This window comes from Macrobrachium rosenbergii, chromosome 28 (genome assembly GCF_040412425.1).
Source record: "Macrobrachium rosenbergii isolate ZJJX-2024 chromosome 28, ASM4041242v1, whole genome shotgun sequence".
In the NCBI taxonomy this organism is placed as follows: Eukaryota; Metazoa; Arthropoda; class Malacostraca; order Decapoda; family Palaemonidae; genus Macrobrachium; species Macrobrachium rosenbergii.
In genome coordinates this window covers 30,109,344-30,135,000 of record NC_089768.1, presented here as the reverse complement: position 1 = coordinate 30,135,000, position 25,657 = coordinate 30,109,344, and the positions used below count along the sequence as shown (strand labels likewise).

The 25,657-nt window shown below is 36.1% G+C and overlaps 2 protein-coding genes across 2 annotated transcripts; both read left to right on the top strand.

The window, feature by feature from the left end:
* Window positions 1-5,179: 5,179 nt before the first annotated feature.
* On the top strand, window positions 5,180-13,778 carry LOC136853952 (glutamate receptor U1-like). Its single transcript, XM_067129850.1, has 12 exons — window positions 5,180-5,293; window positions 6,781-7,134; window positions 7,478-7,485; window positions 7,648-7,845; window positions 8,624-8,747; window positions 9,089-9,303; window positions 9,523-9,733; window positions 10,096-10,277; window positions 10,817-10,974; window positions 11,207-11,393; window positions 12,249-12,424; window positions 13,297-13,778. Exons 2-12 carry the CDS (start codon window positions 6,789-6,791, stop codon window positions 13,640-13,642), a joined length of 2,151 nt encoding a protein of 716 aa, XP_066985951.1. The 5' UTR covers window positions 5,180-5,293; window positions 6,781-6,788; the 3' UTR covers window positions 13,643-13,778.
* Window positions 13,779-15,212: 1,434 nt separating this feature from the next.
* On the top strand, window positions 15,213-24,275 carry LOC136854184 (astacin-like metalloendopeptidase). The gene is made up of 7 exons (XM_067130490.1): window positions 15,213-15,398; window positions 17,204-17,247; window positions 18,764-18,837; window positions 20,306-20,415; window positions 20,998-21,110; window positions 21,560-21,678; window positions 23,125-24,275. Coding segments are annotated over exons 1-7 (507 nt in total). The 5' UTR covers window positions 15,213-15,353; the 3' UTR covers window positions 23,127-24,275.
* Window positions 24,276-25,657: the final 1,382 nt, after the last annotated feature.

Genomic DNA, 25,657 nt, shown 5'->3' with positions numbered 1-25,657 from the left:
AAGAGTCAGCGGTTGCCGTCCCGAAGGTGAATCTTCAAAACATTTTTGCCAAGTATCACTCTCCAAGAATGAAGACACGCAAGTAAAGACTGATGATATTTACAGGTTGTACTGAAGAGAACTGCGATTTTGGAATAGAATGGAAATGCTGCAGGAGATGAATAAATCATAAAAAGGAATATTCTGTAGAAGAAAGAGTCCTACAAGATTGCATGCACTGAAAATTGCGAATTTTTAATAATAATAATAATAATAATAATAATAATAATAATAATAATAATAAGAAGAAGAAGAAGAAGAAGAAGAAGAAGAAGAAGAAGAAGAAGAAGAAGAAGAAGAGCCAGGATTCGTAACCTTGATCTTAGATCATTTAACTTAGAGGCACTGCAGATGGGCAAGATAAATCATGGATGCCCAGGTCTACCCTGAGGCAAGAGGTCCCATGCCTATTCGAGCTGTGTGTGTGTGTGTGTGGGTCTGTGCCCGTCTGTGGCATGTTCACTTTGTTGCAATTTTCAAAATTGCTTTGGAAAACAGTTTATTGACTAGGAAGGAAATTACTTGCTCTAGGAAATAATCATTACTATTATCACAGTCGACTTCTGGGAATTGCATTACTGGAAAAGCTTTCTGCGCCGAATTCTTTTAAGAGAAATGGGAGGAAGCTTCGTTGCATTGGCTCCTTCTGATCTGAAAAAAAAAAAAAGGTTCACAAACTGTTTAATTAAATCTTCCAAAAATGTACCTTCACGAGAGAATTCACTTAAGCTGGCAGTGCATTGTTGGCCTCGTCGGCTCATTGAAATGTGTGTGTGTGTGTGTGTGTGTGTGTGTGTGTGTGTGTGTGTGTGTGTGTGTGTGTGTGTTTTGCTATTTCTCAGGTCCTAATTTCTTAAATAATTTTCTAATCTATTAACTATATTTCGAATGCAAATCAGCAAATAACGGGTAAAATATAAACTATTTTTTATAAATATTAATCACTGTAGAAATGATAAACTGTTATGTATTTCACCTAAATAATAATATCAAGAAAGGGCAATGAAAGAGCAGAGAAAAAAATCATCGTGTGAGCTTCTTCGAACTGGACAAAAACAAATTAAAATAAATAAAAAAAGAAAGTGGACCATACCTTACAACTCATTTTACTTATCCTGTACATTTTTTTTTTTATTGTCAACCGTAAAGATCTGAAATTTGGAACTCGAATGGAGCTCGTAAAAATTAACATTTTACCATTTTACGACAGAAACACGTCAGTGACCCAAAGTTACGTCAACACTGCTATCGGTCCTCGGCGTCTTTCATTCGACCCTCATGTCACGAGTAATAGAAGACGCCGAAAGATGGCTGACAGATAACGGTAAACAAACCGAACGTCTGACATAAAGCTCTGTGAATCTGCACGGTAGACAACTCGCCCATGATTATTTTAGTTTAAATGCAAAGCATTTAAACATACACCTATAAACACCGATATACGCATTCATGTACTTATACTTGAGGTCTTTTTGAATAATAATAAAAACGCTGTCAAATTTAAAAAGGTGTTGCTTATTATGTGCCGTTCATGGTCCGAAGCTTTTCATCTCATAATTTTCAATGCCCATGCAGAGTGAGGTCGATGACCATAATCATTGTAACGCCAGGTCACACAAAGACGATCAATATCCTTAAAGAAAAAACTACCTGTAATTCAAGAGGAAACTATTATGGATGATTATATTTATAAGAGTTCTTCATCGTTTTAAATAACAATTTAAGCCATTGAGAGCCATCAGCGTGACAGTCTACACGGCTGAACGAACTGTTCTCTCAGCCAAAACGGGTAAAGACCAGTTCATCTAAAAAAATAAATTAAAAAAAAAAAGTGACTTAGGAATAAGCCCCACCCAGGCGGTTTAAAACTTGTTTTATTTTCTCTCTCTGCAAAATGCTGCGTTCAACTTCAGAGAGCAATCAAAAGCACCTTTACGAGCAAACAAGGAAGCACGGAGTTTGGCCATTAGGTTTTCGCGGCGTTCGGAAACTTGTTCGGGGCCTAGGCTTAAGAACACTGGTATGTGTGTGTGTGTGTGTGTGTGTGTATGTGTGTGTGTGTGTGTATGTGTGTATGTGCTTCTATTGTAAATAATGCATATTCATGTCCCACGGACAGTACGTGCAAACTTGGTAACTTCAATATAAATCTTGCAGAAATAAAGTTGCCTTTGGAATAAAAATCTTTACAAAAAATTGAATACTTGTTAATGTTATGTCATTATCTTACATAGATGATGTCGCCATTTGACTACGAATCATACTGAAATAAAATTAACACAATAAACTAAACTCTACTGGAAAATCTTTACTATTTCATAATAAAACCTTAATAGAATAAAATTCAGATCTGAATGTGGACAAGAACTGAAAAGACTGATTAACTGATCTGATGAATAAAGTTTGCGTCGCAAAGAAATCGGAACAAGGCTCCTTATGGGAACCTTCAATGGCATCCTTCGGACTTCGGGTTAAGGGCCCCTAAGGCGGGGCACAGAGAGGGTGTGTCGATGTGGAACCCATCATTTATTTTATAACACGAGGGAACAAACCAATGCTCATTGGGTGAATGACTCTTTGTCGCATAAAAAAAAAATTAAAGAATGCGCTGATATTTTCAACCACATTCATGGCGGTTTTGGTGTGATACTTTAAAACACACACACACACACACACATATATATATATATATATATATATATATATATATATATATATATATATATATATATATATATATATATATATGGAAAATATGGAACGTGATGAATATATAAATAAAGATAAAATCCAAGGAGGAAACGGAAACACTGGAGTGCTGAGGCCTTTCGACACTATGTCCTTTACTTAGCAGACTGAAGAAATATAAAAGTATGTTTACAAAGAAAGCTCATATTAATGACAGATGGGGATTATAAAGGAAACATAAGTACCTGGAATCCAACACAATTGAAGAATTAGTAGAACTGCCAAAACAGGCTCGTAAAAACGTAGAAGAAAAAATTGATATTTTGATGTTGAGGTGATGGCCTGAATAAAAATGGACATAAGTTAAGTCGTTGGTTGGTTTCCTATAAATACTTAACTTATGCCCATTTTTATTCAGGCCATCACCTCAACATCAAAATATCAATTTTTTCTTCTATGTTTTTACGAGCCTTGCGCATTGTCAGTCCCCAGTATTTGGATAAAGAAATTGGATACATAAGAAAAATAGGGACAGATTTATGTTATCCTTCACATATACTAGATATTTGTTATAACAAAGCCCACAAAAAGTTTTATAGTAAAAGTAACATGAAGAAAGAAACCCCTAAGAACATTCTTAGCTTGCATTATTTTAGTGGTTTTGAAAACATAAAATCATTGTTAAAACCTTTTAATGTAAACCCCGTTTTTTCTTATAATAACACACTCAAAAGAATGTTAATAAAAAATAGCCCTAAAGAAAACAACAACATAATATATAAAATTCCATGTTTGGATTGCCCCTCTTTTTATATTGGCCAATCTAGCAAAGATTTAGATGTACGTATTAAGCAACATAAGTATTCAGTCAAAACTGGACAAGCATCCAATGCTATGTTCATTCCTTTAAGTGAAAACTCTCACAGGATAAATTGGACTGAAAGTTCAGTGATTGCCAGATCGAAAGATTTCTCTTCAAGAAATGTATTGGAGTCCGCTATTATCCAGCTTACTTCCAGTTGTAATTTTAATCTTAGCCCTGGCATGTATTATTTGGACCCCTGTATTAGAAAAATGTTCAAGAATGACCTAAAAGATAAAATCACTGACTTAATTACAAGTTAGCTACTTGATATATATTTTCTATATATCCGTATGTTTAATATAAAAGTTATTATTGTTTACAAAAAAAAAAAAAGAATTATTGTGTTATACTAATAAAAATTTTTAGGTGGTCAGTCACGAACCTGTATAATCTTTTAATTGTCCTGTCCCTGCTCCTGAACGGTTGATCCTAATCCTTTGTAAAAACCTCTTAAATATTTAATCCTGTTTAGTTCTACTAATTCTTCAATTGTGTTGATTCCAGGTACTTATGTTTCCTTTATAATATCTGTCATTAATATGAGCTTTCTTTGTAAACATACTTTTTATATTTCTTCAGTCTGCTAATAAAGGACATAGTGTCGAAAGGCCTCGCAGCACTCCGGTGTTTCCGTTTCCTTCTTGATTTTATCTTTATTTATATATACATACATTATATATATATATATATATATATATATATATATATATATATATATATATATATATATATATATATATACATATACATACATACATACATATATATAAAATATAAATATAAATATGTACGTATAGATATGTTACTTAAATTCGCACGATCTTTTTACGATCAAAAACTCTAAACCACAAATATCATTTAATATCCAATTTGCTAAGTATATCTTGGGAATAACTCGCACCCAAAGGAAGTTACAACCGATAAATGCATCTGTGCCGGCCAGGATTCGAGAGCTAGGTCGTCAAAATCGCTGTTCATCATTGTTCCTAAACCAAAGGCCAATAATAAGCCCCTTTAGGCCTATGTTATTCTTAAGGTATAGCGAATTCGATATTAAACAAATATTGTGGCGCAACATTCGACTGTATAGATACACGCCCCTGTGTGAGTGTATGTGTGTGTGTGTGTGTGTGTAAAGCAGGAGTGTTTGTGAATCTATCAGTGTATTGAAATTCATACCTATAGGACTAGATTTCAACATCAACTAATAAACATCCATGCCCGCTTATCGAAAACAAACACGCACACACAAAGACAAGCGAGATCGAATTGTGTACGCACAAAAATCCAAAATTCCAGAGCTAGCTTTCACTGAAAAGCTGCAACTTGCTATTTTTCGCTTCTCTATCATTACGTGGTTCTCACAAGTTTGGCCAGAGGATCAGACCGATCAGACCGATCTTAATTAATGTGCGAAACCAATCAACACCAATTACGACGTTATCTCGTCTTCACAAATGAGACCATTTAACATTCATGACTGAGAAGCAACACAACATTTAGAAGAACCAGTACCAGAATTCATGAGATTCTGGAGTTCTGCCCCGCGCAATTGTCTCCAGTTATTTGGTTCATGAATTATTGCTCAGTTACTTCAACAACCTTGACCGTCCGTCTTCACACGCGACCAGTTCAGAGTCTGCTCAGTTCAGTAAGGTGACGACGACGTTTCTCAGTTCGCCTGAAGCTTTGCGGCCCGAGGTGCGTTTTCGTAAGTCGAGTTTTAGTGGCGTTCTTTTAACTGGTCGGTTTTGAGCTGTGTTATGAGTTTATTCAAGTTTTTTTTTTTTAATTTGCCTTAAATTTCGTTTGTGTATGTATGTATATATATATATATACATATACAGTACATACATATGTACATATATGTATTTATGTATATGTGCATATATATGTGTATATATATATATAATATATATACATATATATCGACTACATGCCTTTTCTTCTTCTCAGAGGGTGAGATCTTGTATCTTCGTAACTGTTTAAGCGATTCCAGATCAAACTCAAAAGTAGGATGGTATGGTAATAACAACAGAACTTCCCTCGGAGTATGGATTCTTAATCATCAAGTGACACTTCTTTTTTCATAAAGACCTAAGCACCTAAGGCACTTTAGAGTGCCTGTCGATCTTTTCTGATTGAACCGAAGGTTTGCACTTTACGAAATGAAGTCACGAAAATTCTTCTTTCCCTCCACGCGAACAATGACTTAATAATATAAATAATTATTGCCGAGTAACTTTGTCAAAAGCACGTCTACCCTTTTGTCTTACACAAGCACAATTTTTATTGGCTTGAAGGCGTCGTTAATGTAACTTTCTATCTTCCTTAAGTTTCTTTTTCTCCTTTTCGGTGGGAGCCTCCGTAATAAGATAAAGAGTAGAAAAAAACAAAGTTATTAATTCACTTGTAAGAAGCCACCGATTTCTTCATCACCGGTCGTCGTGGTAGACAAAATTTACTGACAAATCTATTTGTCGAGAAGTAAAGTAAAACTCTAGTTTTTTGCTCGTGAAGTATATTACAACTAGGAAGTTTTGAGAAAATATTTGGTATCCTTTGTCCTGTGTACGATTTAATTACCTTGAGTACAAGTAATAAAAAATATCCCAAGACTTTTTAGTTAAGACTCGGTATCGAGTTAAACTTGTGAAAAAAATGCACTTTCCAGGTGAACAGTTTCAGGAGGAAGATACACTATTTCAGAAATGATATTTTTCCCAGCTTTGCTGTTTATTTAAGGGAAAACGATCCCATTATTTGCTCTTACGAATTTCCTTTACAGAACTAATTTCCTTCCCAGGGATAATTTTTGTTCTTCCCATCTTTCAGCTAACAAAGAAAATACATCATGAGGTATAATTATATGTTCCATCGTCGTTTGCCAGCTTACAACTTCGGATGTCCGTTAATTCCATTGTGAGCTACAATGAGAAAGTTTGTGATCTTATAAAAATTTCTCTCTGGCTGTTCCACGACATGGAATAGTCATTTGATTATCTTTAAAAGAAAAGCACTGAGATCATAAAATTTACTTATTTTTAGTTGGAATACTTGTCAAAATCAATATAAATTCATTTCCCAGCGAGATGGAAATTTGATGTATCTCTCATAATGCCCTGACTGAAATATGATAAATGCTTTCAGCAATTTGCATTTCACTTCTATTTCTTTCTACTTCTCAGCTCTGACAATGCGTCTTTCACTCTCCCCTTCGCTGCTGATAAAACTGGCAGTTGCTGTAGCCATCACAAACGCAGCCAGGGGATCGGACGGTGATCCTTCAGCCTGGAGCAAAGCGCCCGTCGACGCTCCATACCAAACACAATCAAGCCACGTTCCTCCAGGAATCAAGACTCCCAAATCATTGCCTCTTCAAGAACCTGACGGAGGAAGGCCGGTTCATGACCTGAACCAGTTTTCGGGTACTTTTCATCCAAGGCCTCCTTCGGTAAACGACGGTAAAGGCAAAATAGAGCCACCTGCAGAGGAAGTTGCTTCATTGCTGTCAGATGTTCTGAAGTACCATTTAGATGGGTGTTTGTTCTGAAGTACCATTTAGATGGGTGTTCGAAGGTGAGGAAGTGATTTCTAAGAATAGATTTCGTGTGTCAAAGCTACAAATTTGCTAAAGTTGCACCTAAAGTACGCGTGTGTGCTGTGAGTGTGTGTTTTATCCTATGAACAAGTAGAGAAAAATGATAAAAATGCAGATATAAATCATTCTAGCTTCCTTGTTCTTTACAGGACGTTTTATTCCAAGAAACTATGTCCTAACTCATTACTGCAGTTTATAATCACTGTTTAACCAGATTTGAGTCATTTCATTCACTGAAGGCTGCCTGTGAAGAGTGTGTCTCTGGTGAATGTTCACTGTCTCAGTTGATGCTGTTATTCAAAATAGATTTCCCAACCAAACATCATTCGCCACGTGATATCTTAATATGCTCAGCAATTGCCTCCAAGCAGGAAGCAAATCTCATCTCGAGCAAACCAGGTTTGCTGCCTTGAAAATGATTTCGCCCCTTACCCCACTTGATCTCCCTCTCTAGGTCCTCTTACACAAAGGGTCGTACTTCAACCAGAACGTAGCAGAGAGGATACAGTCTATGACAGTCGAACCCACTCTGGCATGGGACTTGGAGGTCTTCTTTGACACACCCCCGTCGGCCTTCCCCGCCTTCACGCGGACTCAACAGAAAGCTGTCTCCATCCACTGCGTCGCTTTTGTCATTCTAGCTGACCTTGAGGTAACGAGGGTTTTTGTATTCGGGGCTTCGCCCCTTCTGGTGCTGTTGTTGTGATTACTAATTAGCCTACTTTAGTCAGTGGCAGTAACAATAACGTAAGTTCCGGCATTATGAATAATAGCAGCTTTTTTTTTTTTTTTTGTAAGTTATCCGACATCACGTTACAAGGGTCATTCAAGCTGGAGGGTAGAAGTAGGAATTTAGTTGTGGTATTAGTAGAAATAGTAGGAACGTCTCTTATTAGCACTGTTATTGTATTGCATTTTGTGCGAATTCAATACAAAGCCATTTTGCATCAATGACTCACTTTACGGCTTGGTCATTATAATCTACATTGACGTCATTAAGGAGTGAATATATGTGTTAAAAACCATTATTTATAAAAAAAAATTTATGAAAGATTCGATTGGAGCAAACATCATCAGATAAATAAATAAAAGAGGCGAGACCGAGATTAAATCTTCTCAAATAACGAGAAGGCAATACTTCAAAATCTGAGCGTTCCAGATTATGCCTTCCATTTATGAACCGGGATTTCATATTCATAAATTATTCTCCTCAAGGTTCTAGAGTTCGTCACTTTTACTGGGAAAAACAGAAAACGAAACAGAAAGAGCGGACCCAATAAATATATGAATTTCGGGTTTCCAACGTTCCTCAGGTTTCAAAAGAGCAATGAAAATTTCTTATATGGAGTTTGAAGGATAGAATGGACATATAATGAGTACTGAAAAGTTGCTCAAATTTGCTGTCACTCAGTTGAATGTTTCCTTGACAGGTTGTTGGCAAAGCAACGTTGGATATTCAGAGAGGGAGCTTTTTTCAAGGATCGGAAAAAAGGATACTTGCTTATACAGGATCCAGCCTTGATCTTCCAGAAGTTGTTAGTCATCCAACTTTAGGTAACTTTGGGTAACATACTCGTGGATGGGTGTTCTGCGCTAACCTTGAGATACTTATTTTTGTGGCAATGGTTATGAAATTATGCCCTGTCATATTAAGAAGCTGTCATTTTTTAAATAACATAAAAAAACCGTGTAGTATAGAAAACAATAAATAATAATTTGAGGTTTATATTAAAGGAAATTAATCTCATTATTTGTCGAGGAATTCATACCGATCCATTTTCAGACTTTCTCCTCAATCGAACTTGACCTGAGATTGAATTGCCTTTGGTAGCTCATTCAAGAGTAAAAACAGGAGTGAGCAAACCAATACTTTTATCTTCTTTCCTACTTACAAGGATCGGGTTACCATACGGTGCTGGTAACAGTATCAAATGCTGCTGTCAGTCAAAAGAAGGTCGGAGGTCTTGGCGAACGGGCTCAGAGAACTTACGGTCTCCTGAGGGCTTGTCCCTACTGCCGTGACGGACACCCGGAGGTGAGCTTGGCTGACACCTGGACTCCTCAGCAGGGCTTTGCTCGGCATAGAGACCTTTTCCCTGATGTCTTCCAGGTTTGTGGAGCCTTAGAGTTGTTTCCCATTCTTTTTTCTTTTATGAGTAATACGTACTCTACATTAAAAAATGTTCTGCGGTATACCTGATAGAGTAAAACTACGAAGCAGTTGCAGAGTTACTTAAATATTATCGTCGTTTAGAAAAGCGATAAGAGAATAGTACCCTCAATTCAGTTACCTACTTCTCTCTCTCTCTCTCTCTCTCTCTCTCTCCAGAATTTCAACGGACACGTCTTCAGAATCGTGACGCTGGAGTACGCACCGTTCAGCTGTTACGAAAAAACAGGAGGGCGCGACGTCCGTTTGAAAGACTGCGTCGATACCCGCATGATGAACGCCGTTGCTGGAACCCTCAATTTCACCTACAAAGTCAGAGAACCGGCGGATCTGCAATGGGGATACAAGCTGGACAACGGTACTTACACGGGTAAGTAAGATAAGTATCGCTATGGTTTGTATTCTCTGTTGACTTGGAAACATTTTAAGAACGAAAACACGAGACAGACAGTTGATTCAAAGCACATTTTGAATCTGTAAACATTAGATGTGTGGACAAGCTCACATTACCTATCTAGCCACTTGCAGAGAATTATATTTAACATTCCACCATCTGATATAACATGAAATGATTCTGCCACCTCATATTAAACGGAAAATGGTCCATTATCTTATACTACTGGCTCTAAGAAGCAAGCCAGTTTCTACGCGCTACTGAAAAGCATTGTAATTTCTTCGCCATTCCTACCGCTTGATAAAAACCTAACAGGGGACCTTCGCCGCTCCTTTCAGGCGTCATCGGAGCCGTCCAGAATTACGCAGCCGATTTCTCGCTGAACGTGGCGTTCACCGGAGATCGCGAGAGGGTCATCGACTACACCGTGGGGTATTACAACGATCCGCTGACCTTCTGCACGACGAAGCCTCGACCGCTGAACCATGCCCTGGCATTGCTTAGACCTTTCGAGGCAAAAGTACGGTTTTCCTTCCTAAATTTTGTCTTGCTGTAAAGACCTTTGTTTCTGAGTTATCCAAAGATATCCAACAAGCGTTATTCATTAAGGTACGAAAGGCGTGAAATGTCATGTTTCTGGTGTTGTACACATTTTTTGGGGGCGTTGGAAGGTACTGTCAACTTTGAAAGGTACTGTCAACTTAAGTGTGTGATGACTGAAAATGAATAGACAATTTTCAAGATTTCAGAATGAAGACTGTACTTCTAATACCATTCGAAATACAGCTAAGTACAGAATTCAAACAATTTCGAGTGTCATTCATGCTTCAGGGGGAATTTCTAACGATTTAATCCTTTCATCTGTGACAAGCGCAGGACATAAAGGCCAAAAAAAAGTTACTGAATTCGAGAAAAAACTTGCAAGTATTTAATCAAGAAATATACCTGGTCTATAGATTTCAAAAATTTTATCTTCCTCTATTTTTAATTCAGGATTGTTTGAAGGAAGCTTATCATCCCTATCACTTACAGTGGATTTGTCTCACTCTATACTTCCAGGTTTGGTTGGGATTTGCTCTATCGCTTTTAGTCATTAGCGTTCTCTATTACGTCAGTTGCCAGATACTTCCCGATGAGCGTCAACAGCGGAAGAACCGCACCAGCCATTTGGAGGCGCTGCCAAAGGAAATACTGAACGTGTTTGGAACGTGTATCTCGTAAGAAATGTTAATCTGCCCCGTAAAACTCCATCGTGATGAGAGTCTGACTACAAATTAAGATAAGAAATGAAACGAGCTGATGACTCTATTTCCAAATACAAAGCAAAAAGGCAAACACATTACATTCTGAGCACGAATTTTAATGCAAACGGCGTTGCGTAACGCCTCCGCAACAATTCCTTGCACTCGTCGAACTAATCAAAAACTTCCCTGTTGCTTCCCTCCCAAGACAAGGCACTGAATGGAACACGACCAACGGGTCTCGGGTCCTGATCACCGCCTGGGTCCTCTTCTCCCTCGTGACGGTGGCGTGTTACGTGGCCATGTTGATCGCTTGTTACACCCTTCCCACTCTCTCCCCGACGCTCAACTCGCTTCAGGATCTCGTGGATTCGGGGTTTTCCTGGGGGATTCAGGTAGGGGAGCGATCGTCCGCTCAACTTCGGGGTGATTTGGGGAATCGAACGCCTGGAAGGTCAGTGGCTTCGTTTTTTGGCTTTCTCTTCTCTGATGTGATTGTGTTTAACGGTCGTTTATGTATGTGTGTATGTATGTATGTATGTATGTTATATAAAATATATACATAACATATATAATATATATATTTATATATATATATATATATATATATATATATATTTATATATATATATATATATATATATGCATGCATTTACAGTACAATATATATATATATATATATATATATATATATATATATATATATATATATATATATATATATTGGGCTATGTAGAGCGTATACTGGTTGTTGTACAACTGTTTCAATCTCAGTATTACAGGACAATTAATATAAGTCGATTTTTTTTTCATATCAAGGAATAATTATACTGCACTTTAATTCCTAAACTATAACAGCAGTACCTGTCAGTTTCTCTTCTAAGCAGATCGAATGTGCATCCCTATGCCCCTATATAACCTAAGCCCATTACTAAATACAGCAACAAGGTATTAGAAAAAAATATTTAGTAGCAGAGCAAGTGATTAATTGATTGACTGGTTTATAGTGACGTCAGAACAAGGGCTACCAAAACGAACAAAAAATCCGTATCTGATGAAAAAAATCAAAATCGGCTGAATTTCGAATAAGTCTGTTCATGAATCACAACTTATGTAAATGCGCTAACTCCTTAAAATCACAAAAATGCGTAAAGACCCCGTAACATTAAACTACGCTCAACTTTGAGAAAAAATCCTTTTTAAATTATGTTCTATAAGGAATTTCATCTTATTATCTACTCTCCACGCAGGATCTAGGAGCCGCGGATTACCAGCTGTTCAAAACATCGCAGGTGCCCCTCTATCAGAGGGTATTTGCTGGTTTAGACATGTGCCCAGATCTGAATTCCTGCCTGGCTAGGGCGAGGGATACTAGATACGCATTCATTACGTGGAGGCTCTACATGGAAGACCGGATAGCAATTAAGTGAGTTAATACAAAAAGAGACCATCTGTTTCTCTCTCCTTCTCCTCCAAAAATACACACACACATATATATATATATATATATATATATATATATATATATATATATATATATATATATATATATATATATAGATATTTTTTTTTTTTTTCTGACTCACATCAGGATCGAAACCAGGTCTTTCAACTGAAAGACAAGACCGCTGCCAACGAAGCAACACGCAAGTCATACGAGAAGTTGGAACTGGGTTCGCTCCTGATGCGAGTCAGAAATTTATTTCTGTTCCACACGTGATTGCGTGTTGACTATTTCTATCATATTCACTCAGAAGGGATAATTCGAATGAAATGCTTTCAATTAGGTCAATGCTTAGTCGGGAAGTTGGGGAAACCACGCTGGTATGCGAGGCAGTTGGCCCGCCCAGGTAAAAGCCTTAGGCACAGCGGTAATTAGGTTCCAACTTCTTGTATGACTTATGTGGCTTGGTTGGCAGCAGTCCTGTTTTTTAACTGAAAGACATGGGTTCGATGTCTTTCAGTTGAAAGACCTGGGTTCATTCATGATGTGAGTCAGAAATTTACTTATGTTCCACACGTGACTGTTGATTGTATATATATATATATATATATATATATATATATATATATATATATATATATATATATATATATATATATATATATATATATATATATATATATATATATATATATATATATACTCCTCGATTTGTCTTATTCATTCCACAAGCACCTACCAGACCTTGACCACTTCTGCTTACCTATAAGGTAACCAACACCCAGCGTGACATACGGTAACAACGAACACAAAGCTTCAACTCACTGTGTAATCGAAATGCAATCTCCCCACAGGTACACCTCAAGCACAGGTGAGCGTCAGCTCCACGTAGCGACGGAGGACTTCTTCCCCTCGGAGATCGGCTGGGCCATGAACCCCGGCTGCCCGTTTCGGCAGAAATTCAACAAAATCATCCGCAGGCTTCTGGAGGCCGGCCTCATCACCAAATGGCTCGACCAGATCATCAACGACCCCGGCCGAAGAGAAGCTGCCGACGTCGAAGCCCTTCCAAGACTGGAAGGTCCCCAGCCCCTGGGACTGGAACAGCTGCAAGGAATATTCTACGTTTTCGTCATCGGAAATGCTATCTCAGTCTTGGGCTTTGTAGTTGAATGTGTCATCAGAAGTTTGAGTAAATAAAGGAAAGTTTCAATGTGCAGAGTATGTTCAGCAGCAGGCTTTAATCTCTGAAACTACTGTAGTCTTGTAGGTGAATGTGTCATCAGAAGTTTGAGCAAATAAAGGAAAGTTTCAATGTGCAGAGTATGTTCAGCAGCAGGCTTTAATCTCTGAAACTACTGTAGTCTTGTAGGTGAATGTGTCATCAGAAGTTTGAGTAAATAAAGGAAAGTTTCAATGTGCAGAGTATGTTCAGCAGCAGGCTTTAATCTCTGAAACTACTGTAATCTTGTAGTTGAATGTGTCATCAGAAGTTTGAGCAAATAAAGGAAAGTTCAATGTGCAGAGTATGTTCAGCAGCAGGCTTTAATCTCTGAAACTACTGTAGTCTTGTAGTTGAATGTGTCATCAGAAGTTTGAGTAAATAAAGGAAAGTTTCAATGTGCAGAGTATGTTCAGCAGCAGGCTTTAATCTCTGAAACCATTCTTCAGTTGAATAGTTCTTTTAATAATCAAGCTTTCAGTTATCAAGTCCTACGACACAGTAACATCTCTGAAACTAATGACTTCGCACAATTAAAAAAGTACTTGAATCATTTAAGAAATACCAAATAGGCGACTGTGAGCCTTAAACATGCATTCTGTATTCCTGTATTTTATCTACAAAACTGGTAAAACAAATATTTCCAGTAAGTTGTAAGAAGAAAATACGAATAAATAGGCAAAAATGAAACATTCAATACTTTAACCCTTCTCTTAATTTCACGTGAATTAATAAAACTCGTTAAAATTACGAAGATGTATACCAACATCTCTGCAGTGGATTGTATTTTATGATACAGTGTCAGTCATCTAAATTTACCCATGGTGACCGACATACATAGAAACTGTTAACCCGACGAGTAAAAGCCTATAGCATTGCTTTGGGTGTTAAAATAGACTTAGGCCTAATCCACTTTTCCAAATTAATATCAACCACTTCTCTCAGCAGTGGTTTCGAAACCTCACGAACTCCAAAATCTGCTGTTTTCATAAACAAGCAAATAAAAACCGCATTTGTCAGCGTTCTTCTGGTAAGGAGTTTGTTAAGGGGATCATTACCTTAATTCATTAGCAACTCAGATTGGTGTAGTGTAGAGTGTCAACTAGCCAATTAGCCCTCCTGCATGAAATTTCATTTCCTTCAGTAATGATAACAAGGTTCTTTGGCGAGTTACGTAACGTTATTTTGAATGACCTTTCACGCAACTTGTCAGTAAATGTATCCTGTTCCATTATTGCGAATTCCAGCGAAGCCGCATTTTATAAACAATGAGATCTGGAAGCTCTTTCATGAAGCGCTTTTTATAGAGGTGCTATCTTCCCAAAATATAGTACCGAATCGCAGAATTGTGATTTCGCCTTCTTTGTGAGCTCTCTCTAGCAACCAAAACTTGTTTCAAGGAATATGAAATCTTAGAACTGCTGAATGACGCAGTGTTTTGTCATAAAAAAAATATAAGTATTGAAATACAGTACCGAAGTATATGAATACGATTTCAGTAATTGAAAAGGTGACACTTTTCTCACCTTGTGCTAATCACCTGTACGAATGACCCCTAAACCAGACGCATGTCAATTTCAAGACACCAAAACAGGTGTCTTGTTAAGTCTGAATATGTGACAACATCTCGCCTTTCAAGTGGGGTACCAGACCCCGACGCAGATCAGCCCTGACCGCTGAAAGGGGAACATGGGAACGTCCTGTATAGTCTCGGTCCTTTTAGCTTTTGTGGCGGTAAGTATTAAGCCTTCAGTGTTGCTCTTCCTTCTTCGGTGTTTCCGTGCTGTTTCTGTCCTTGTTGGAGAGGGAGATATGGAGCGAGAGTTTTTCCTCCCATCTCGGTTCGTTCATATATTATTTTTTTGTTATACCGGTGACGTTCATTTTTGTTTATTTGTTTTAAACAACACTAAAAATAAAATATCCCCCACCCACGGTGTATCACCTACAAATATCAACGGTTCCACAAACACACACACATAGCTCTTCGTTGGGTGAGTCAGTAGAGCTATGGACTAGCACTCGCTAGGCCCGAGTTCGAGTCTCCGACCGGCTGATGAAGAGTTAGAGGAATTTATTTCTGATGATAGAAATTCATTTCTCGCTATAATGTGGTTCGGATTCCACAATAAGCTGTAGGTCCCGTTGCTAAGTAACCAATTGGTTCTTAGGCACGTAAAATAAGTCTAACCATTCGGGCCAGCCCTAGGAGAGCTGTTAATCAGCTCAGTGGTCTGGTAAAACTAAGGTATACTTGCTTATTGTACAAACACACACACACATACATACACACACTATTTAGGAAACCCTCGCCTTACACAACAACCTAGCACCTTATTATGATGAAAAGGACAACAAAGAAAATAAAAAATAAAAAATATGAGAATAAAAACGACAACAGAGTTATTCACATACACATCTCATGCGCCCATCCTCACGTAATATGTCTCCCCGAAACACCTACAAGCTAATAGGAAACTAAATCATTAACACAGACGTGGCTGAGTGGTATGGCTCTCCAAACATGGTTTCTCGGTAAGCAGTTTGTTTTCGTCCTTCCGCCCACCATTCTGTCCTGTCCAGCTCGTAAATGGATGCCAGCCTCTCCTGGGGTCAAGAAGATGACCTCATCCTTAAGGATTTGCTGAGGAACCAGATGGCTGTGACATTTCGGTCACTACGCCTTCAAATGACAAAAGGACGGATGGTAACTTAATAACTCATTATCGAACTCAGTTAACCAAAGGAATAATTTGTCATATGTAATTCCCTTCGAGTTTAAGTTATTCCCAATGTAAGGTAAATTCGATATTAATGGGTCATTGGTGGCCTAATATATATATATATATATATATATATATATATATATATATATATATATATATATATATATATATGTATGTATGTATGTAGGTATGTATAACTGAATCACGAAAATATGGAACGTGATGAATATATAAATACAGACAAAATCCACGAAGGAAAGAAAAATAATGGAGTGCTGCAAGGCCTTTCGACTTATGGTCCTTTACTCAGTAAAGGACTACAAGTCTAAAGGCCTTGCAGCACTCCATTGTTTCTCTTCCTTCGTGATTTTGTCTTCATTTATATATATATATATATATATATATATATATATATATATATATATATATATATATATATATATATGTTGTATGTACAGAGAGCTTTCTCTCTCTCTCTCTCCCTCCCCTCTATATATATCATATATATATGAATATGTATACATATATATATTTTACACACACATATATATATATATAAATTTATATACAGAGAGAGAGAGAGAGAGAGAGAGAGAGAGTTCTGTGCATACGCATGAAACTCAATGATAAATGTACCTAGAGTGAATAAAACCGCTTACCTTTCAGTCTAACTGAATATGTAAATTTACGAACACGTCTCAGACAAAGCCCCTTGAACTGAATATTGCCCAAATTCCTCTTAAACAAATCAGTTTTACCGCTTTGAATGGATAAATAAATATAAAAACTTATATTTATTTATCTTCATTGCAGATTGCTTGCATCAATGGAGTCGGCACCGAGATAGTTGCTGGAAGGTAAGATGATCCTAATAGCTACTACTAGTACTATTACTACTAATATTTGTAGTAGTAGTAGTAGTAGTAATAATGATAATGAGGGTAAGGATGCCAAACTACTACTACTACTAATGTTTACCTTCGTATTTATTTACTTACTTTGGTGGGTGCGTTCATTTCGGAATTGTTTACAACTCCATTTTAATTCTTATCGTCTGCAAAAGAAATAACATCTACTTCATCTCTTCCATAAGTTATGAGGACTTGATATTAAAACCTAAACATTAAAAAAAATGCTGAACGTAGATTTTTTCTATAATACTTTTGTCTGCGGGACAAAATATTTGCAGAGTTTTATAAGGACCACTATCTCCCATAAGACATCACTGCATAAATTATCAGATTTGAAGAGAAATATTAGCCCTCAAATAATTCAGACGGTCTAGACTGGATTTTACATTAGAATAAATACAATTCTGAGAAATAGTCTTCCTTCATATTAGCCTTTCGTTCATGTACTTTCTTTATCTATATATAATCGTATGAGATGTGTACGCATAGCAATACCAAAAATCACTAAAACTATGTTAATGTTTGTAGCCATCACTATTTTTCAACCAAAAACAAAATAAGCCACTCACAGATGCAAAAATAAAGAAACAGCAATAGTAAGTCTTGAATAAGTACCAAAATTATGAAATATTACTAAAATCAATCAGTATATGAGAATTTCGTTCTCCCATCAAATATGGACTTTGTATTTCGATGCAAATAAAAGCGACCATAATCTATAAAAACTTGTTGGTCTACAAACACTCGACTTCGGTGAATGTCAGGCAGCACAGTTATAACCAATGAGAAAATACTATTATGTAACTCATTTTAAACACTAGTGGGCACGAAATTGAGGGCATGAATGAACTTTAGTGCAATCGTACTGACTTACAGGCCAAAGCGTCAGGAATTCTGGCGTACAAACCTGACATTATATTTCTATACACGTATGTATGTATGTGTGTTTAGTAGTTGTTGATGAATATGTCTGTAATTATAACTATTGATGTTTCTGCCCTTCGGAAATGGAATTATAGCTTCGCTGGACCATCTGCTCTTTGGAAATCTAGGTATTTGAGAAATAAGTTGTATAGGAAAAAAGTTACGGAAAGTGCAAGACGATACTTTCCTGGTCATTTCATTTTAAATTTTTTGCATGAATATAACATTACGCAAACTATCTATTCAATAATAATAATAATAATAATAATAATAATAATAATAATAATAATAATAATAATAATAATAATAATAATAATAACTTCCAAAAAGGTGATACCGGTACATTGTTTATGTGAAAAATTTTTAAACTTGATGAAGAGTTCATAAGGGAATTAAACATGGAATAAAATTGAAATAAATAATGATAACAATATTTGTCAGAATGGTTAATAACCCGTCAATGTGAAAAGAGGTTAACTGTGACGAAACGCTCACACAGAAATAAGACTGATGAAATTAAAAAAAGCTTTCCTTTCAGTCTTGATGCCCGCTATTCAGACGGAAGCGAAATTGTTCAGGAAGACCGTGTCAACCCCAATCAAAACCTGCGCAGTGAGTACCTTACCCATTCATCTGTTTATTCATTTATTCACTCCGCCGAATTATCACACGGTTTTCTTCTTGTCCTTGGCTAAGGAGCGCAAGCGAGACTTCGCTTTCCTTGTAAAAGAAGCCCTCACTCAAGATCAACCTTTATGATTAGGTCTTGCTGTCACTCTCGTCTCCTGTAATGTGGAACTCTCTTACTTTCTTCTGTGTTTTTGAATCATCTAACTTACGTCTTGAAAAGTGACGGGATGGCATCATCCAAGAAAGACTGTCTGTCTCCTCTTGCAGTGACTTACTTGGCTTTTCACCGTCCATGGCACTTACTGGTTTCCGTTGATCTGGCCTAGACTTGATTGCGCGCGCGTGGTCTCAGAGGTGTGTAATGGTCACTGGTTTGAAAGAGAGACAATAACATCCATCCGATCGTTTAGGTGACAGAATTTCACACTCATCATGAGCGCCAATGCTCTCTGAAGCCACTGATTCGTCTTTGAGTTTACCAACAAAAGTTGAGTGAAACCTCAGGGAAATTTATCCCAAACCTTGGCGGTCTGGTGCAAAAGGCAATGGGTCATAGTGAGATCCGAAGGCCAGCAAATTAAGTCAGATATGTGTATAAACTATTCGTCAAAAGATCTGAAACACATGTTCCTCTTATTTGATATTTTTGCCTTTCACTTTTTCTTTTTTTTTACTTTTTGTTCAGTGATTCCTTCTCTCATTTAACTTCCTACATTAGTCAATTTTTCTCATATTTTTCCAAACCTGGAATTTCTCCCACTCGGTCATATTTCTTCGTCATCGTACTACTACTGATATGCATTTCAATGCATCGCTAACACCTGACGCTAATAAGGACTGCGACAGAATACTTGTTCGACACTTGCTCTAAATTATTTCAGCTGTTTTCAAGTGTATATAGATTCATCTTCTTGAAGCTAAGCATGGATCCCGTGAATTTAAAGCGTGTATTTAGTTTGTAAGCCTGGCTCTTGATTCTGATACTTGTTTCGCGAAAAAATAAATAAATAACGAACGTCTGTTTGTAATATTGTGCCCGGAAATCTAGTGATATCAAAAATAAGGGTGCAAAACGTGCATTTATGAGTCTATGGAAACATAGTATCCTTTAAAGGTAGTATTTTGGTATTTATATGTGATAGGAGAGACCCAGTTATCGAGCTAAGAAGAGAGAGAGAGAGAGAGAGAGAGAGAGAGAGAGAGAGAGAGAGAGAGAGAGAGAGAGAGAGAGTACAAAATGCACCTACTTTGATACTACAGTTTAATTATTTTATGATTTTTAAACATTTGTCATTCTTAAGTATATCTTTTTTTTTTGTTATTGTGCTTCTTATATTGCTTCATGCAATGACAGACGCTTGTGTTTAGAAACTACGTGATACCAGTAAAGGTTTTTTCGACGCAATTTTAAAGTTATTTAAATCTAACATAAAAACTTTTGTCACGCCAGGATGGAAAGAAATCCGTTACACCCTGACTCCTGGCAACTCGGTGACGTTCAACACTCCGAACTATCCTAGGAAATATCCAAAGAATTCCAGAATTATGTGGGAGGTTTCCGTGAGTATTTTCGACTAATTTGTAAAGAGAAGGGCATGAAAATAGTATTAACTGGGTGCTATGACACATGTAGCATTTAGTTTTGATCTAGAAGGGAAATTGGCAACATTGGTTATATGCGCATGCGCATGTGAGTATATCACATCTTTATCAATTGGTACATTCGCTCACGATTGCCTTTTTAGTTTTCTGTAAAGAGAAAGATATACAGATGGCTATCAGTCTGTCCGTCCGCACGTTTTCTGTCCACCCTCAGATCTTAAAAACTCCTGAAACTAGAGGATGCAAATTGGTATTTTGATCATCCACTCTCCAATCATCAAACATACCAAATTGCAGCCCTCTAGCCTCAGTAGTTTTTATTCTATTTAAGATTAAAGTTAGCCATGATCGTGCGTCTGGCACCAGTTTAGGTACAAACAACATAGGCCATCACCGGGCAGTGGCTGAAAGTTTCAAGGGGCGCGGCTCAGAGTTTCATACAGCATTATACGCTGTACAGAAAACTCGATTGCGCCGAAGACACTTCATCGCATTTTTTACTTGTTAATTTCGCACCGAACTTTCGCTTCACTCTTGCAGACAGATCCTGGGAACACCTTGTTCGTTGACTTCCGCCACTTTCAGCTGCGGAGAGCAGTGGGGTGCCGTGGCGACTGGGTCAAAGTTACGGACGCAGATTCTATCGATGAAAAGTAGGTTTTAAACATTTACATCGTGTTCTTAGAAGGAGATTCTTTTAGCTATTATTACTGACAAATTTAGATGTTCCATTGTAATTTCTCATGTAGCACTATTATGTAAAAGCTGATAGTTTAGCATATTTTTGTTTATAAAGTTACAGAACGGTATCGCTGTTTAGTTACTTTAGATTAAGCCGAAAGGACGACATCCTTAAACTTCAGCTCTTCCAAATACGTGGAAAATGCGAACAGTCTAGCATCAATTTTGATTAGCACATCAGGGTCTGAAGAGAGATCAGCAAACATTTTTTATACCCAATTACAAACCATGCAGTTTACCCAGAAACTGCTTATCCAACTTAAAATCAGGAATTTCGACCAAGCACGAATCCTTTGAGAGCGCGCGTTCATGAGATTTATAGACTATTTTACCACTCTAAGCCTCGTATTCTCCGACTCAGGATATGTGGGCTGCAGAGTGGCAAAACTTACACGACCACAGAGGGATGCATTCGGATCTACTTCAAGACCAACAAGAGGAGAGGGCAGAGGGGATTCAACTGCACTGTTGCCGCCAGCTGTGAGTTTAAAGCTATCCAAACCTATACGTCCCACTCCCAGTTGCCACTGAAATAGTAACATAGAGAATACTGAAATAGAGTGGACCGTATCTAAAAAAAAAGTGGTTACGTTCTTGATATGAAGTCGTCAAAGTTTCTCGGGAAAAAAAGAATGAGATGTAAACTTCTTGAAAAGGTTTATTTTATCTCTTTGTGATTAAAAACTTATTTCTTCACATACTGCGATAACTTTTTGCGCCAAAGAGAGGGAATGGTCCTAAACAGGAAGAGAACAAGAACAGATTCTTCACTAAATTAGCTTTCTTGCCATTTACTGAAAAGAAAATCGCAGTGACCACCGAACCATAGAGTCAAAGGTGAATTGCAATCTATCTACAGTATATAGCCTATATAAAAATGGAAGTATGTATGTATGTATGTGTGTATGTTCCAACATAACTCTGAAACGTATCGTACAATTTCAACCAAACTTGGAATACATATGACTTACTATCTGGAAGAGAATACTGTGAGGTAAAATAGACATGACTGGCACCAAAGTGGGTGGGGGTGGGAAGGTGACATGTAAAAATAAATGAAAACAATAGATTTTAGTGTCCAATCCAAAGTTTTCGAGGTCGCTGAGATGAATAGTGACACTTCCGATGCCCTTCAAGCCCAAGTTCAGCCCTGATAGGAAAAGGGGGTGGGGGTGAGAAGGGGTGAAAAATAAAATGTCAAAAATGACAGATATTAGTGTCTAATCCATAGTCTTCGAGGTTGTTGAGGTAAACAGTGCCACTCCCGTTGCCCTTTAAGTCCAAGTTCAGCCCCAGTAGGAAGGGGGGTTGAGAAGGGGAGAAAAATAAAATGTCAAAAATGACAGATATTAGTGTCAATCCATAGTTTTTGAGGTCATTGAAATGAATAGTGACACTCCCAGTGCCTTTCAAGTCCAAGTTCAGCCCCAAGAGAAGGGGGGGTGAGAAGGGGTGAAAAATAAAATGTCAAAAATGACAGATACTAGTTTCTAATCCATAGTTTTCGAGGTTGCTGAGATGAATAGGGATATTTCCGATGACCTTTAAGTTCAAGTTCAGTCCCAATAGGAATGGAGGGTGAGAAGAGGTGGAATATACATTGTCAAAAATGCTGGGCAATGTAATTGAAGCAATTACGTTAACTGAAAAGTGAGAGAGAGAGAGAGAGAGTAGAGGGGGTGTTAGGGAGGAGAAAGAGGGAAAGAGTGAGGAGGTGTTAGAGAGAGAGAGAGAGAGAGAGAGAGAGAGAGAGAGAGAGAGAGAGAGAGAGAGAGAGAGAGAGAGAGAGTTTATCGGTTGTCGTTCAGAGTTTTCTCAGGCAGCGTCAGGTTGGTCAGCAAGTAAATTTATAAGTTAGGAGCATTATTGTAGAGCAATAATGATGATTTGGAGGGTAATGATAATTAACTACTTGTTTCCTTGCAGGAAGTCAACATGCAATCCCAGTCTGAAAGTTCACCCCAAAAATCTAGAAGTTTGGGACAGAGAAATCATAAAATTTCAAGAATTTCTGGTGCTTAAAAAAAATTTAATAGAGGATATTCGTGATACTAAAGTGAGTTATAAATGTAGAATAAAAACTGGGAGAATAAAAAATCAATAGTTTCCTTGTTAAACCCCTTCTTGACCTGTATGATATACCTCTATGTCATCATTAGACAATTTCAGCAAGACAATCACATCCAACGATACAGATTGCAATAATATTTTCTTCACAAAATTATTTCTATATTAGACTTTTATCCCAGAAAGGGTTAACATTTGCTGTGCACCTTACGTGGTACAATTTTCAATTCTCATTTAAGAACAATTACTTCTGGTAAGTATACATGCGTACTGTTTGGGCAATAAAAAAGTTCTTGAACAGAAATGAAGATATTTGGGAAAAAGTTCTTGAACAGGAATGAAGCTATTTGGTTGGTATAGCTGGAAATGGAAATCAGAATATGCTGAAAGACCTTTTATTTGCAATTTCCTTATGCTGGAAATAAGAATTGCAGCTTCGTCAGTTTTTACTTCCAGAATACATATGTGCACAGCAAATACGATTGCTAAGAAGGAGGTTGACAGATTATCCTCTTGAGAGCATTTATTGTAGGTTCACGAGGATATGGTGAGAAATATGATGGAGTCCAGTTGGAGTCTTAAAAAATACAAACGTCTACGAATATAAGGTAGGCAGTGAAAATGCATACAGGAAAGAGGTGCACAGAATATCCGTTATTAAAATGCGGACCTGCTTGTCATTTAAGTAACACAGGGAAAGTATTGCACTTTGTAGGTTAACTACAAATCTGAATGACATGCTTTCAGCTCTGAATTCAGTCGAAGGTGAGCATATTGCATTTTTTAGTTCTGTAGTCAGGTGCCAATGCCGATTGATATTAGCTCAAAGACAATACTAATTTTGAGCCACTTAAAAATTTATGGTTATTTTGTCATAACTATGAAACTACGACAGTTAGAAGGCCGATTTTTGCACAAAAACTATTATGTCATATATAAGAAATATGTCTTGAAATTTTCGATATAATCAAATGAATAGAAGTGTGCTCTCTCTCTCTCGATTTATGTTACTAAAAATATATATATATATATATATATATATATATATATATATATATATATATATATATATATATATATATATATATATATATATATATATATATATATATATATATATATATATATACATACATACATACATAACGTATATATACATATACATACACACATACAGTATAATTACACACATAAATACATATACTGTGTAGCCTATATAGGCTATACATACACACACATATATATATAATTATATATATACATTATATTTATATATAATTATACATTATATATATAATATATATAATAGGCCTATATATATATTTATATATATACACATATATTATATATATAATTATCCAAATAATATATATATATATATATATATATATATATATATATATATATATATATATATATATATATATATATAATATATATATATATATATATATACTGTATATGTTACATATAGGCTATATACAGTATATGTTTATATATAATATATATATATACATATATATATAAAATATATACATTATTACATATACATATATATATATATATTATATATATATATATATATATATATATATATATATATATATATATATATATATATATATAAGTCCTCACGTGAAAATTAAAGGAATTGGTACCAAGACTTTCAACTTTTATTCCAAAGTCATCTTCAGTACCCTGAAGATGACTTTGAATAAAAGTTGAAAGTCTTGGTACCAATTCCTTTCATTTTCACGTGAGGACTTATTATATACTTCATCCACAGGACCATTGTGGAAATTACAAGATATATATATATATATATATATATATATATATATATATATATATATATATATATATATATATATATATATATATATATATATATATATATATATATATTTATATATATATATATATATATATATTTATATATATATATATATATATATATATATATATATATATTTATATATATATATATATATATATATATATATATATATATATATATATATATATATGTACATATGTGTGAAGATAAAAAGGCCCATACAACACTATTTGAACGTTGCAACCATATATTTTGAGCACTTCCTTCTGTGCCCATGTTCACTGGCAAAATATGGACGCATGATGTGTTACAAGAGTATATATACAAAGCATAGCCTATGTAGGTGGCATTATACATACTCTTGTAACACATCACCTCCCCATATTTTACCAGTGAACAGGGGCACAGAAGGAAGTACTCGAAATATATGGTTGCAACGTTCAAATGGTGTTTTATGGGCCTTTTTATCTTCATATTATACTGTTGTATTACAGTAAAAGATATTATATATATATATATATATATATATATATATATATATATATATATATATAT

Excerpts from the sequence above, each read along its gene's own strand:
- LOC136853952 (XM_067129850.1), top strand. The coding sequence starts at position 6,789 with ATGCGTCTTTCACTCTCCCCTTCGCTGCTGATAAAACTGGCAGTTGCT. Across the intron at positions 11,394-12,248 it reads GGTTTTCCTGGGGGATTCAG|GATCTAGGAGCCGCGGATTA; the intron begins GTAGGGGAGCGA and ends CTCTCCACGCAG. Across the intron at positions 12,425-13,296 it reads GAAGACCGGATAGCAATTAA|GTACACCTCAAGCACAGGTG; the intron begins GTGAGTTAATAC and ends ATCTCCCCACAG.
- LOC136854184 (XM_067130490.1), top strand. The coding sequence starts at position 15,354 with ATGGGAACGTCCTGTATAGTCTCGGTCCTTTTAGCTTTTGTGGCG. Across the intron at positions 15,399-17,203 it reads TCCTTTTAGCTTTTGTGGCG|ATTGCTTGCATCAATGGAGT; the intron begins GTAAGTATTAAG and ends TCTTCATTGCAG. Across the intron at positions 20,416-20,997 it reads GAATTATGTGGGAGGTTTCC|ACAGATCCTGGGAACACCTT; the intron begins GTGAGTATTTTC and ends TCACTCTTGCAG.